General features: G+C 41.4%; 1 protein-coding gene across 10 annotated transcripts in view; it reads left to right on the top strand.

Moving 5' to 3' along the window:
* Nucleotides 1-16,601, top strand: part of unm_hu7910 (un-named hu7910) — a 247,657-nt gene that overhangs the window by 165,532 nt on the left and 65,524 nt on the right. For all 10 annotated transcript variants that reach the window (XM_067980168.1, XM_067980165.1, XM_067980167.1 and 7 more), the window contains one exon: nt 15,974-16,065. In XM_067980168.1, the coding sequence (XP_067836269.1) occupies nt 15,974-16,065 (92 nt within the window). The remainder of the gene's footprint in view (nt 1-15,973; nt 16,066-16,601) is intronic.

The raw sequence follows: 16,601 nt of genomic DNA, 5'->3' as shown, positions 1-16,601 counted from the left end.
TCCAGATTAAAATATGGACTGGATACAAAGTTGGTTGATAGGAAACAAAGTAGTTGTAAGAGGTGATCAGAAAGAAATAGAATGTGCATTTATGTAACGCCTTTCACATCATTGGGGTGTCCCAAAACACTTTACAACTATGACGCAGTCGAATTAAATTTTACTGAGGTAGGGTAATGTACGGATCAGATCTTTGGAATACTCTATACGGTTCTAGTTGCTTTGCTCCAAAAGAGATGCGCAGGCATTAGAGAAGGTGGAGAGAAGAGCAATAAGAATGATTCCATGTTTAAGGGGATTGTTCCTTGAATAGCTCAATTTCTACAGCCCAGAGGGAAGACAGTTAAGGAACAGCCTCAATGAAACATATAAAATATTAAATAGTTTTTAGGATAAATCCTGAATATTACTTCAAAAATAGGAAAATGGAACCAAAGGTCACAATTATAACCTAATGAAAAATAAAGTTAAATCAGGCACTAGAAGGAACTTCTTTAGGCAAAAGATGATTAAATATCTTAAATGATCTATTAGGGTAGGGGAGATCCATTCTTTACAGGCATTCAAAACACAGTTGGGGTGCTAGGCTGGGATGGGCTTCATTGGCAAAAAGGCCTTCAGTTGTACTTGACTTTTCTATTATAGGAGGATGGCATTTGCAATGAAAGAGAGAATCTCACTATTGGTACCTGATCTATAAATGAAAACATTTAAAGACTGATCAACATTTTAACATCCTTTGGTTCTGTTATGTTGCTAAAAATCAAGAAGCACTTTTTGACACAAAGGGGAGTTTAAATTTGGAACTCGCCCTCCCAAAAGGCTGTGGGTGCTGAATCAATTTTAAATTTTCAAAACTGATATTGATAGATTGTTTGTTAGGTAAGGGTATTAAGGGATATGGATCAAAGGCAGATAAATGGAGTTGAGGTACAGATAAACCATGATCTAATTGAATGGCAGAACAGACTCGAGGGGCTGAATGGCCTACTCCTGTTCCTATGTTGCTAAAAGTCATCTGAATGTTCTGTTTTAAATGGGTTATATGACTGATGACATTAGGTACTAGGTGGAAGGTATTATTGAGTGCACATTACTTCAGCTTCTTCGCTGTTGGTGTCAATACTCATTCTTCACTATCAGTGTCAGTTCTCTCCGTATAAACAAAAGTACTTAGAAAATTTCTGAAGTCCCGAGTGGTTTTCCTCTTTTGAATTGTTTGTTTTGTCCAAGACATGTGGAAGATAACAGACTTGAAGAGTCACTATTAGAATTAAAAGTATAAAATGTTTGTTTCTCTGCTGAGCTGAGTGGTATTTATTGAAACAAATATCCAATGAAGTTACTGTAATGGACCCTTTTATCTTAAAGAACCACTTCCATTGGAAGTGAATTTTTAATTAGTAAGCTCCTTTTGCTGCTGAATCACCATTTATAATAGGATACAGTTGTTCAGAAGTTCTAAACTGCATCTAACATTAGTTCAAAATTTTGTTTATCAATGATAATCTTGCTAGGCCCTTCCCCAGAGTTGGGGTCGAAGGTTTGTATAGACCAGCAGTGTGCCTTTAGCTGGCCTGTAAAGTTAGGCTGAGAGATCAGCCCATTAACAACTAAGATGACAGACCTAGAGATAAATGATGCTGCCTGGAATCATTTAGCTTTGCTGCTCGCAGTACTGCTTAGAACCATAGAAAAGATACAGCACAGAAGGGGGCCATTCGGCCCATTGTGTCCGCGCCGGCTCGAAGAACAACCAGGTGCCCATTCTAATCCCACCTTCCAGCACCCAGTCCATAGCCCTGCAGCTTACCGCACTTTAGGTGCAGGTCCAGGTACTTTTAAAAAAGAGTTGAGGGTCCTTGCCTCTACCAGCAATTCTGGAAGCGCATTCCATACACCCACCATCCTCTGGGTAAAAGTTTTTCCTCATGTCCCCTCTATTCTTTCCGCCAATCAGCTCAAATCTATGTCCTCTAGTTCTTGAACTCTCCACTAGGGGAAACAGGTACTTCCTGTCTGCTCTATCTGGGCCCCTCATAATTTTGTACAACTCAATCAAGTCTCCCCTCAGTCTCCTCTGCTCCAAGGAAAACAACCCCAACCTATCCAATCTCTCCTCATAGCTGCAATTTTCAAGCCCTGGCAACGTTCTTGTAAATCTTCTCTGCTCTCTCTCCAGAGCAATTACGTCCTTCCTGTAACGTGACCAGAACTGCGCACAATACTCCAGCTGTGGCCTTAGCGTTTTATACAGTTCCACCATTAGATCCCTGTTTTTGTATTCTATACCTCGGCTAATAACGGAGACCATTCCGTATGCATTCTTCACAACCTTATCTACCTGTGCACATGCATTCCAAGGTCTTCACTTCCTCTACCCCTCTCAATACATTCCTGTTTACTGCGTATTCCCTTTTACTGTTTGCCCTCCTTAAGTGCATTACCTCACACTTTTCCGCCCACTCCACCAACCCATTGATATCATCTTAGTGAAGAGGATAGCTGTAGACTCCATCAACTACATGGCCAATTTTGTGTCGTCTGCAAACTTGCCAATCATGCCCCCTACATTCAAGTCCAAATTATTAATATATAGCACAAGCCGCAAGGGACCCAACACTGAGCCCTGTGGCACACCACTGGAAATGGATTTCCATTCACAAAGACATCCATCGACTTCTACCTTTTTGTTTCCTGTTACTGAGCCAATTTTGGATCCAATTCGCCACATTTCCCTGTATCCCATGGGCTTTTACCCTTCTGACCAGTCTGCCATGTGGGACCTTGTCAAATGCCTTACTAAAATCCATGTAGACAACATCCACTGCACTACATTCATCAATCCTCCTTGTCACTTCCTCAAAGAATTCACTCAGATTTGTAAGGCATGACCTTCCCTGAACAAATCCATGCTGACTATCCCTGATTAAACCATGCCTTTCCAAGTGACAGTTTATCCTATTGTTCAGTATTGATTCTAATAGTTTGCCCACCACCGAGGTAAGACTGACTGGCCTATAATTGTTCGGCCTTTCCCTCGTACCCTTTTTAAACAATGGTACTACGTTTGCAGTCTTCCAGTCCTCCAGTACCTCCCCTGTATCTAGTGAGGATTGGAAAGTGATCCTCAGAGCATCCGCTATTTCCTCCCTGGCTTCCTTCAATAGCCGAGGAAACAATCCATCCGGCCCTGGTGACTGATCAACTTTCAAGGATTCCAGTCCCTCTAGTACTTCCCCTCTCGTTATGTTTACCTTATCCAATATTTCACACCTCTCCTCTAACTACTACGTCTGGATCATCCCTTCCCTTTGTGAATACGGAAACAAAATATTCATTTAAAACCCTACCCACATCTTCTGCTTCGACACACAAGTTACCCTTATCATCCCTGATAGGTCCAACCTTTTCCTTAGCTATCCTCTTGTTCTTAATGTACTGATAAAACATCTTTGGGTTTTCTTTAATCTTACTAGCTAATATTTTTTCATGGCCTGTCTTTGCTTTCCTTATTTCTTTTTTTACATCATCCCTGTACTTTCTATACTCCTCTAGGCTTTCTGCAGTATTTAGTTTTCTGTAGTAAAAGCTTTCTTTTTCTGCTTTATTTTGCCTTGTATACTTCTAGATAACCAGGGGGCTCTAAATTTGGCTGTGCCACCCTTTTTCTTTGAGGGGACCTGTCTGCATTGTACCCATAGAATTTCACTTTTTAGTGCCTCCCACTGGCTTGCCACTGATTTCTCCTCAAGTAGTTGTGTCCAGTCCACTTCTGCCAAATCACCTCTTAGTTCTGTAAAATTTGTCTTCCCCCAATTTAAAACATTTACCCCTGATTTAACTGTCCTTTTCCATAATAATGCTAAAACTAACTGAATTGTGGTCACTATCCCCAATATGGTCACCCACTGTCACTTCACCCACTTGCCCATCTTCATTTCCCAAGACTAAATCTAGAATTGCATCCCCTCTTGTTGGGCTTGTCACGTACAGTCTAAAAAAGTTCTCCTGGACACCGATCAAGAATTTTGCACCCTCTGTACATCTCACACTGTTTGAATCCCAGTTGATGTTAGGGTAGTTGAAGTCTCGTACTATTATTGCCCTCTTATTTTTGCACACAGAAATTTGCCTACATATTTGTTCTTCTATCTCCCTTTCGCTATTCGGGGGTCTATAGTACACTCCTAGTAGTGTGACTGCCCCTTTTTTATTTCGTAGCTCAACCCATATAGCCTCAATTTATGATCCATTTAGCATATCATCCCTTCACATAACTGTAATTGATTCTTTAACCAATAATGCTACCCCCCCCCCCCTCCTTTTTTATCACTCACTCTATCCTGCCTGAAAACTCCAGATCCAGGGATATTGAGCTGCCAATTATCCCCCTCTTTAAGCCAGGTTTCCATTATAGCAGTGATATCATGCTGCCATGTGTCTATCTGTGCCCTTAGCTCATCTGCTTTGTTTGTAATACTCCTTGCATTGAAGTATATACCCTTTAATCCCGTCAAATTCCTGTGCTGAACACTATTTAACCTTTGCTTCTTTTGCCTTTGAGTTGCTAACTACGTCACTAACTGCTTTTCTACTTCCTGTTTCCTGGTCTGAATTTGTCTTATCTGTACCTGCCCTTTGGTTCCCATCCCCTGCCGTACTAGTTTAAACCCTCCCCAACAGAACTAGCATATGCCCCGCGAGGATATTGGTCCCGGTTCTGCTTGGGTGCAGTCCGTCCAACTTGTACAGGTCCCGCCTTTCCCAGAATCGGTCTCAATGCCTCAGGAATTTAAACCCCTCCCTCCTACACCATCTCTCAAGCCACGCATTCATCTGGTCTATTCTCCTATTTCTGCTCTCGCTAGCACTTGGCACTGGTGGTAATCCTGAGATTACTACCTTAGAGGTCCTGCTTTTCAATTTATTTCCTAACTCCCCATATTCTGCTTGCAGGACCTCATCCCTTTTTTTTAAACCAATGTCGTTGGTACCGATATGGACCACGACCTCTGGCTGTTCACCCTCCCTCTTCAGAATGTCCTGCAGCTGCTCCGTGACATCCTTGACCCTAGCACCAGGGAGGCAACATACCATCATGGAGTCACGTCTGTGGCCACAGAAACGTCTATCTGTTACCCTTACGATGGAATCCCCTGTCACTATTGCTCTCCCATTCTTTTTCCACCCCTCCTGTGCAGCTGAGTCACTCGTGGTGCCACAGTCTTGGATCTTGCTGCATTCCCCTGATAAGCCATCTCCCCCAAAAATATCCAAAGCGGAATATTTGTTTGAGAGGGAGATGGCCCCAGGAGACTCCTGTTCTACCTGCCTAGTCCTTTTAGTCTGCCTGGCGGTCACCCATTTCCTTTCTGCCTGTGTAATCTTTACCTGCGGTGTGACAACCTCACTGAACGTGCTATCCACGAAAATCTCAGCATCGCGGATGCTCCACTGTGAATCCACCCGCAGCTCTAGCTCCAAAATGCGGTTAACCAGTAGCTGCAGCTGGACACACTTCCTGCACACATGGTCGCCAGGGACACCTGTAGTGTCCATGACTTCCCACATAGTGCAGGAGGAGCATATCACGGGTGCGAACTCTGCTGCCATGACTTGCCTTAGATTAAGCTCATTATTTACTCCCTTTAAGGATTACTCTTAATTTAGAGAATGTTAACTACACTAGGGACCTTGATTCACTAAAAAATGCTACTTGCTATAACTTAATTTTTTTTAAAAACTAAACTTAGTTTTATGCTATAACTTACTCAGCCCACAGTCCTAAGAAAGAAATAAAGAATCTTACAACACCAGGTTATAGTCCAACAATTTTATTTGAAAATCTCAAGCTTTCGGAGGCTTTCTCCTTCGTCGGGTGAATGTGGGAATCCTTGAACGTTTCGCATTTATATTCAGAGAACAATACCTGGTGATTACAGATAATCTTTCCAACTGCCCGTTGTTAAGGCAATCAAAGTGTTCAGACAGAGAGGTGTTACATACAGGACCACCGAATATACAAACGGCCAGAACACAAAACAGAGAGAGAGAGAGGGAGAAACATCCGAAAGGAAGAGAAAGACAGAAAATGACCCGTTGTATTAAAAACAGATAACTTTTATTCGCTGGTGGGGTTACGTGTAGCGTGACATGAACCCAAGATCCTGGTTGAGGCCGTCCTCATGGGTGCGGAACTTGGCTATCAATTTCTGCTCGACGATTTTGCGTTGTCGTGTGTCTCGAAGGCCGCCTTGGAGAACGCTTATCCGAAGATCGGTGGCTGAATGTCCTTGACTGTTGAAGTGTTCCCCGACTGGGAGGGAACCCTCCTGTCTGGCAATTGTTGCGCGGTGTCCGTTCATCCGTTGTCGCAGTGTCTGCATAGTCTTGCCAATGTACCATGCTCCGGGGCATCCTTTCCTGCACCGTATGAGGTAGACAACGTTGGCCAAGTCACAGGAGTATGAACCATGTACCTGGTGGGTGGTGTCCTCTCGTGTGATGGTGGTATCTGTGTCGATGATCTGGCATGTCTTGCAGAGGTTGCCGTGGCAGGGTTGTGTGGTGTCGTGGACGCTGTTCTCCTGAAAGCTGGGTAATTTGCTGCGAACGATGGTCTGTTTGAGGTTGGGTGGCTGTTTGAAGGTGAGTAGTGGAGGTGTGGGGTTGGCCTTAGGGAGGTGTTCATCGTCATCGATGACATGTTGAAGGCTGCGGAGAACATGGCGTAGTTTCTCCGCTCCGGGGAAGTACTGGACGACGAAGGGTACTCTGTTGGTTGCGTCCCGTGTTAGTCTTCTGAGGAGGTCTATGCGATTTTTCGCTGTGGCCCGTCTGAACTGTCGATCAGTGAAATCTGATACCTAATTCACATTCAACTTAGTTCAAGCAGCCCAGAGCAGCTAACCTGCCTGGGCTTTTCAACCTTATCTTGCTGGAAAGTGTCAATGAATTTGGAATAGACCCTGTTTTTGCATTGTGAATTAGCCATTTCAAAAATTGCCACACGGGAGATGAGCTACATTCCCACAGAAAGCATCAATAATGCATGTGTGTAAAAATTCCTTTGATAGTTCAAACTTTTTTTGAAAAAATGACCAAGTTAACAGGAGTATGCTGTACATTTATAACATTTATTCCATTTCCTATTTGTAGTTTTCTTAATGCAAGAGTACACACATTTTCTAATCACAAAAGTTGACCATTTGTATGACTTCTAAAATTTGCAAAGTAATTCAATTAACATTTCAGTCCAAGGTAAAATGTGCGCTGTACTGTAATTGCATTATGCATGTTTCTTTATAGATCCTGTTAATTTTTGGGGTACTGTGTATGGCGAGTATCTGATTACTTGCAAGTAGATCCCCAGATATATTTACCTCCTAGGATTTGCCAGCTATCAGATAACAAATCAGTCAGCCTCAATTTGGCTTCTGACCTTAACTCGAGGGCTCATCTGTCAGAGCTGTGTTGTGTTGCAAAGCTCAGGATGCATTATTTATTAAAATCCATTTTAGTGACATCATGTCTCGAGTGTAGAAAAATGCTGGATGGTAAGATTTAAGGATTACAAAAACATTGTGGAAGAATGGTATGTAGAAGGACTGCAGACATCAGATTTTGTCTGGAGAATTTCCCCTAGTATGTAATATAGGTGTCTTCATGAGTATAAAAAAAATTGGGAAGTGAAATCAACTTCAGGGCACAAAATGGGGGGTAGCAGATCAGCTGTCCATTATACACCCCGCCCGATTTGCCTTTCCATTGAAGTCTATTGAAAGGCAAATCAGGCGGGGTGTATAATAGGCAACTGATCCGCTACCACCCGTTTTGTGTCTTGCCAAAATTGAATTTTACCCCCTGGTTTTCAGAAGGACAAAGATGTGCTATTTGATTTATTATATTATGTTCTAAATACTGACTTACAGAGCTGGTGGTCGTGCAGTCGGTGTGGGTTATGTTCCTTGAGCATAGAAGCTTTCCTAACCCATATTGTGTAAATTCATTGACTGCATAGAACACAGCAAGACATTAGTCATTACAATAATTCCTTGAAAGCAAATAAAATGGCACATAGTTGCATTGGAAGCCTTACAATGTTTAAATTATGGATTAAAAAAAAAGTATTGAAATTTGTTCTATAGTTATACTGCCACTTTTGCAATGATGTAAAATGGTTTAGACTCTACCTGGATATGTAAGTGGCAGTATAACTTTGATCTGACATCTGAGTGCACTAAAGTGAAGCAGTGCAAGATCCCCGGCAGGAGGCCACCTCACACAGGTTTAATCTTCCAAAGCCTACAGTATAACTCAGATATGTTTTACAAGTTCCCAGGAGGTCTGTTGGGCCACTGTCCAATTGGACTAGCCAGGAATGTTCAGACTATGTTTGGAGTGTTTTAATGTCCTAAGAGGACTGTCTTCTAATGTTAAAAAATTGTGGCCTGTAGAGCAATACTCCTTTGTGGCTGACCTTTTTGCAATCTGTATGGATGTGCAGCTGGCAGTATGCTACACAGATACTGGTTTGAGATCGGTAGCTACAATTTAACAGTAGCCTTAAATTATCTTAAATTGTGGAGTTCTATATTCCCTTGAATATAGAAGATTAAGGGGTGATATAATTGAGGTGTTTAAGATGATGAAAGGATTTGATAGGGTAGATAGAAACCATTTCCTCTGGGAGAGTCCAGTACAAGGGGGCATACCTTAAAATTAGATCTAGGCTGTTATGGGGTGATGTCAGAAAGTACTACTTTGCACAAAAGGTAGTGGATATCGGGAACTCTCTTTCCCCTGAAAACCTGTTGAGGCTAGGTCAATTGAAAATGTTAAAACTGAGATTGATGGTTTTTGTTAGACAAGGGTTACAGAACCAAAGTGGGTAGATGGAGTTAAGATACAGATCAGCCCTGATCTAATTGAATGGTGGAACAGGCTTGAGGGGCTGAATGGCCTCCTTCTGTTCCTATGTAAGTCTATTTTAAAAATTTGAAACCTCGTTTAAATCACAACACACATTGACCGTGGCCCTGCTAATTCAATTAAGAGACGTGCACTTGTGCTATCAGTGCTGAGATTTGATTTAAAAGCACTCATTTAGTTTTACTGAAGAGATTCCTTTTTTTGGGCAGTTCCCTGTAGATTGCATGTCTCCAATTTTCTGCACTTGCTTCCAACTCCTAACTCTGTTAGGTTTCAACAGGAGACTGCTACCTAATCTGCCAATCACTCCAATGCCACAATTCATATGTTATACTTGCCAGGCAGAATGAGTCCTCTGGCATTCTCAAATTGGGAAAATCACTCTGCGCGTAGACATGCATATTGCGTCAACTCTTTTTTGCAGCCAATGGTTTTGAGTTTTGTATGAAACTGGAGCGACCTGTATATAGACTGGCCACACCTGCTATACCTACTGTTGCAAATTTACAACGCCAAGTTATCAGACCATAGAGGTTTAAATGACAGCACTAATGTGATGTCACAATGCACCATATCCATTTATTATCTGATGAATGAGAACACAAAAGTACATAACTGTCCATAAATTGGTTGTCTCGTTCACACTAAATGAGTGCAACAGACAGAGGAAGATCGAATCTCCATTGTTGAATGCATTCTGTAACGTAAATATTCCCAGCTCCCTTATGCCAGTGGCATCATCAAGGTGCGAAATGTTGAGATAGAAACCTGGTTTTAGTAATGTAAACATGAGGAGCTATCCCCATGCGTTTATTTTCAGCGGAGCTCCGAGAAAGTGGAGCCCAGCATGCTAAGATAAAAAGCTCCCTGTGTACATTAGGCTCCTGAAACTAGATAACGCTGTGTAAGAACGTAAGAAGTAGGAGCAGGAATAGGCCGTACGGCCCCTCGAGCCTGCTTTGCCATTCAGCAAGATCATGGCTGATGATCTACCTCAACTGCACTTTCCCACCCTATCCTCTCATCCCTTGATTCCCTTTGTATCTAAATATCCATCGATCTCAGTCTTGAATTTACTCAACAACTGAGTATCTACAGCCCTCCGGGGTAGAGAATTCCAAAGATTCACAACCCTCTGAGTGAAGAAATTCCTCCTCATCGCGGTCCTAAATGGCTGACCCCTTATCCTGAGACTATGACCTCTATTTCTAGACTCTTCAGCCAGGGGAAACAGCCTCTCAGCATCTACCCTGTCCAGTCCTCTAAGAATTTTATACATTTCGATGAGGTCACCCCTCATTCTTCTAAACTCCAGAGAATATCTGCCCATTCTACTCAATTTCTTCTTATTGGACAACCCTGTCATCCCAGGAATGAGGATGTGTGTAAATATAAAAGCTAGAGAGACCATAAGGATATCTGATAGGGAAACTTGTAATTGTTGAGGCAGAAAAGGCTAAGCACTGCATTTGGCTGTGCTACGTTTACCCTGTGAAAGCTTAATGCTAACTCTGGGCACCCAAGTAGAGAATGTCCCACTCTTCAGCACTGATTTCCCTGGCCTTAATGAGCACAACAATTAACCAGAAAAATTTTAATATTTCTAAGTTTGTCTCTTGTCTGTGTTTCTTCTACTCTTAAGTGATATGACCCAGAAATCTTTACTGAAGTCGCTACTTGTTTGAAACCAAAGACATATTTGTAATCCAAGCTGAGATCACAATTTTTTCATATTATAGGTTGTAATTTTTCAAATATAGTTTCCCTTTATAATGTGTTTATCCACCTAAATTGAAAGCCCAAAAGAATGTACATCGTTCTCAGTTTGAATTGTTTTAATTAAACAAGTTGCATTCAATTCAGCTTGAATGTACAGATCAGTAGCTGATTTGATAATCAGTTGTTGAAATTTAACTAAAAAGAATACTGAAGTATTTAAAAGTGCAGTACTGAAAAGGTTAAGCATTGTATAATTTTAGCTGTTAATTAAACACCCTTGATACAAGCCCAAACTAATTTAGTGTGTCACCAAATTAAGCTTTTATTTGCATAAAGCTTTGATTTTCAAAGTTGGTTAATTTTCATGTCAAAATAAATGAAAGTTACAGCACATGCAGATGTGGTACGACCCACTGTGATTTAAGAAGCAACTCCAGCGTAAGTCCATTTAATTACTGGAGAGAAATTAATCTGAAGCAGCAATCCAGAGGGACTTGTGTTCATCATCTGGTAAATGATTCATGTGTCCAAGTGATGCATGGTGTGCAGGATTTCGTCTGCAAATCCTATCGTCATCACCATGGCAGTGGGTACCATAAGAGCAATAATTGTATTTAGTACCTTCGTTTGTTCTAGGACCAGCTACTTGAGTAAATCATTACATATATAAATGTTAACACTGGCTGCCCCGTACCAAGTTTTTTTTCATCTCTTGCTACTCCATATTCTTCTACAGAGAGGGAAGATACTCTAAGCCAGAGATGCGCAAACTACATCCCACGGTTTGGATTTAGCCTGAGTTTGGGCTATTCTGCCTGGAACATAGGAACAGGAGTAGGCTATTCAGTCCCTCGAGCCTGTTCTGCCATTCAATTAGATCTTGGCTGCTCTGTATCTTAACTCCATCCACCCGCCTTGGTTCCGTAATCCTTAATACCCTTGCTTAACAAAAATCTTATAAATCTCAGTTTTGAAATTTTCCATTAACCTTAGCAGCTTTTTGGGGGGGAAAGTTCCAGATTTCCAGTAACCTTTTGTGTGAAGACGTTATTCCTGACATCACCCCTGAATGGCCTAGCTTTAACTTTAAGGTTATGCCAACTTGTTCTGGACTCTCCCACCAGAGGATAAATAGAGACACTATATTTCCTAACAACTCCTTTTAATCATAAATGGATCACACCTTAATGTTCTATACTAGAGGGAGTCTATGCACCTTGTCCTCATAATTTAATCCTTTTAGCCCCTGTATTGTGGTGAATCTGTGCTGTACCCCTTCAAGGCCAATATATCCTTCCTGAGGTGCAGTGCCCAAAACTGAACACGTACTCTAAATGGGGTCTAACCAGAGCTTTATATATTCCAGCCCCGTGGAGATAAAGGTCAATGTTACATTAGCCTTTTAAATTATTCTTTCTACCTGTCCACTAGCTTTTAGTGATAGCCTGCAAACATGGACGGCAACTCCTGGCTGTCTCTCACCGCCCCCCCCCCCCCCCCCCCCGGACTCAGTGTCACTGTTGGCTGTTGTCTCCTGCTGCTGCACCATGCAGTTAAATCCTGGTCTCACGAGAATTCCTGCCACAGTGTAGTGACATTAAATCAATTGTAGAAGCAATAGCAAGAGGGAGGTCCGAGCAGCTTCAAAAATGGGCAAAGTTTTTCAATCTACAGCTTTTGCAAATATAGTATGGATTGGGGGAGGGGGTGGTGGGAAAAAGAGCTGGAAACCATGCTGTTTGCATGGGTGGGGGAGGGGAGTTTACAATCTGAAAATGAAGTGGGTGGTTGAAGATCTGGAATGGTTCTGAGGACAGAGGTGAAAACTGCCAGCTTTAAGTGGCAGAGGAGGAAGAAATACAGTGTGAATTGGGTAGAGGAGAAAAAACAAGTGTCAATGTGAAAGGGGGGCAGGAAAGAGAGAGAAGTGCCAGAAAGAAATTGGAGGGCAGGAAAGAGTGCCACCATGAACTCGGAGCGGAATGCTTTATTTATTTGTGATCTTAGTATTAAAGCTCAGGGATAGCAAATATATTCTTAAATTTAATTATTTACGAAAGTAATCACTAAGTAATTTCTGCCTGCATTATACTATACCAATAAGTGTGGAAGAAAACATTCCATGTACAAATAACGTATGACAAAACACCAATCTGCTGTAAGAGCCTTACATAAGTTTGCGAAGCTTCATACCTCAAGGCCTCAAGGGAGAGGATGCAGACCCAGAGCATAGTCCAGATGAGGGCTGTGGTTTACCAAAACTATTGGGGTCAACCATTTGAAAATGGTGCAAATTAATCTAACTATCAAAGAGAGCTCTTATTTTTATAGATAACGTTTTGTAGATTACAGAAACTTTGCAGCAATCTGCAGTCGCTGTGAGGAATGTGGTATAGATCTTGGATACTTTGTTGTTGTAGATTTTCTGGTCAATCTATAGGAAAGTTCTTAGAAGACTCCTTCACAGCATTGCTCTTTGGCGAGCCTCAAAGAAATCCAACAATGGTTCTTACAATAACTTGCCACCTGTGCAGATAGAACTTACCATTTAGATAAATCAGTCAGTGTTTTCATTCCTGAGATTACTGACTGCACTAGGAAATTCTGTACTTAGCCAGCATTTTGAGAATTCAACTTGCATTTTGTTACTGAAAAATTCTATCCTATCTAACTATCTAGCTTTCCAGACGCTACTTCTGTATGCATTTCCTGTCTGTCATATTTAATCACAGTAAAAACTATTCCAAATTTTAGGCAAATTTCTCACAGCTGATTGAATCGTATTCAAATTTCACATGACTCATTCAAAATTCTGCAACTTCAATTCAAATTTCTTCCACCTGATTGGATCATATACAAATTTTATTCCCTAATTATACTGGTACTCCCAAGCCCAACCTTCAAAATAAACCCCAGTACTTCACCTTTTTGTTAAATTTCAAATACTTACCACACTTCTTTGACAGTTCTGACCTCTAAAACTCACTGCTTCCTTAATTTCATTTACTGTTATTTTATGCACATGCACACAGTAACTGACAGCAGTCTGGCCCTTTCCAAGCAACTTGAATTGTACAGTTCTTGAGGGCAGCAATCCCTGATTCTGAAATTTCTCGCTCAGGTTCACATCGCTCAGCAGCAGTTTTCAGGCTTTCTCTGCTAACTGTTTTAACCATTGCTTGCAGATTCCAGCCCCCCATCCCAAGTACTTCCATATCCAAGCTTTCCCCAAGACGCACCCTAGTACCTCTATTGATGCCACACCCTCTATTGAACACTGTTAGAGCACACACCTCCAGCAGTGGGAAAAACATTCCAGCAGAATAATATACTCTGTTGCATTGTATAATAGTTTTCTCCTTATAAAACATCATATCCTCTGACTTACTATGACCAATGCCATGGAAGACCCATTAGTATATAAAACTGCGCATCCAATGTGTGTTTTGTTCATTGTGCTACTGTTTTCCTCTTGTTTGATTTATTTTATGAACACTAGCGGATCTACCGAGGCATTACTTCCAATAAGCAGGGTGTGGTAGTACTGGGGAAGTCGGGGTCTGGGAATGGGGGTCTTGGGTTTTGGGAGTATTGCAAAGATCATAGAGGGATTTAAGTACCAAACTTCGGCTGCCCATATCCTATCACACACCAAGTCCCACTCATCTATCATCCTTGTCCTTGCTAATCTACATTGGCTCCTGGTTCCTCTCAAATTTAATATTCTCATCCTTATGTTTAAATCCCACCATTGCCTCACCCTCTTCATCCATGTCACCTTCACCACCACTACAACCCCCCAACCTGTCCCGATCTCTCTGTTCCTCTGCTTCCAGCCTCTTATGCAACCTCTCCCTTCACTCCATCGTTGAAGGCCATGCCTTCAGCCACCTAGGCTCTGTTGTCTGGAATTCCTTTCTTAAACCTTTCCACCTCCCTCTCCTTTATGACCCTCTTTAAAACCCACCTCTTTTGGACCCAGGTTTTGATCACACTTCCTAATATATCCTTCGGTGGTCATTTTTCTCTCCATTACACCTCTGTAAAGCACCCGAGGAAGTTTTTCTATGTTAATGGTGCTATGTGAATGACAGTTGTTGTGAAGGCCTTCCTTGTCTGTGCCAAACTAGGTGATATTTTACCACCCAACTGAGAACCCTATATTCACTCTAATAATTTTTATTTCTATTGATTTTAATTTATTTTGTTTTAATAACATTTTTGGCTACCTGTACTCCATTAGGAAGCTTATATACATATCTCAAACTCAGTCCACAATTCACTGAAAACTAGGTCACTTTTCATGTCAATCAAGAGACAGGTCAAAGTTTGGTGTTTTTTTAGGGTTGGTCTACAGAAAGGTGACATTCCTGGCAAGATAACTTGTCAGCAGTCCAGAGGAACAGGTGTCCAAGAAAAGTTCTCATCAATGATAGTACGAGAGTTAATGCTTTGTTTGAACTGAAACATTGTTTCCCTCAATGCAGTTTGTGAAAGTGGGAGTTCTTCAACTTTCTTGGGTGTCACCCTTAGCTCAGTGGTACTACTCTCACCTCGGAAGTAGTGGATTCAAGCCTCACTCCAGAGACTTGAGCACAAAATCTAGGCTGACACTTCAGTGCAGTGTTGAGGGACTCCTGCACTGTTGGAGGTGCCGTCCTGCGAATGAGATGTTAAACTGAGACCCTGTCCGCCCCCTCGGGTGGACGTAAAAGATCCCATTGCACTATTTTGAAGAACAGCGGGGAAGTTCTTCAGGTGTCCTGGCCAACATTTGTCCCTCGCCAACACCTAAAACCAATGATCTGATCATTTATTTAATTGCTGTTTATGGGACCTTACTGTGCGCAAACTGGGTACTGCATTTCCTACATTACAACAGTGACTACACTTCAAAAGTATTTTATTGGCTGTAAAGTGCTTTGAGACATCCTGAAGTAGTGAATGGAACTATATAAATGCAAGTTTGCTCTTCCTTCCTTCCTTCCAGCCTTAATTGTTTAGAAAATATTTGGCCTTTTTTTTTAAGAATATAAGCGCTAAATTTCCACAGGGGTTGTCCAGTCATAATTTAGGTGGGAGATCAGTAGAAAATACCTAGAGAAACAGCATGAACAGTGATTTTCAGCTATTGATGCCATATCTCTGGGAATTCTGTCAATCTCCTGCATACATTTTGACAGGAGATCAGGAGAACCCCCGTGGAAATTTAGAGCCCTGCTTTTGTCAAAGAAATTATAATTACTTTTGAGAGGCGAGTCATTCATTTACTTTTGGAATATGTGCACTATACAGATTTTGCTAATTTTCATTTGATTAGTTCCAGCTAAGAAAAAGAAACCAAAGCTCCTGAACAAGCTCGATAAGACTATTAAATCAGAACTGGATGCTGCTGAAAAGTTGCGCAAAAAGGTGGGCTATAAATTCTCTACATTATCCCCGGTCCACCAGGTATTGTGACTGCACTTTGGCTGATGTGTTTTCAGTATTTTAGCAATACCTGTAGATACACTGAAAAGTACAATAATACTTTTAAATGCATGATCCCGTAAGGATCATTTATTAATGAAGGTGCAACACAGTTAGGACCTTTGTTTCATTACTATTTGAATATCTAAACCATTACAGGTGAACATTTTTATCACTAACGTGGAAAAGAATCAGAAATCACATCAGTGATACCTCAGCCCCAGCACAGAAGTAATACTTTGGACAGTAATTATAACCAGGATTTCTGGGAAACTTCAGATGTGTCTTTTATGGATTCTGCGAATTTCAGCAATACCATAAAACAGCACATGTTTTCCCTGCTTTCAGAATCGTTTTTGTAAATTCACTGCTCCATGAAAGTGTTATCTAGTGTAAATTATCATTGTTGCTCCACACTCTGAATCAGGACACAAGCGTGATTGTAGCATTATGTATGGCATTAGGTGTACCATTTCTCC

This window comes from Heptranchias perlo, chromosome 3 (genome assembly GCF_035084215.1).
Source record: "Heptranchias perlo isolate sHepPer1 chromosome 3, sHepPer1.hap1, whole genome shotgun sequence".
Classification (NCBI taxonomy): Eukaryota; Metazoa; Chordata; class Chondrichthyes; order Hexanchiformes; family Hexanchidae; genus Heptranchias; species Heptranchias perlo.
The sequence above is the reverse complement of the archived record's forward strand: the minus strand, read 5'-3'. Positions and strand labels throughout refer to the sequence as shown.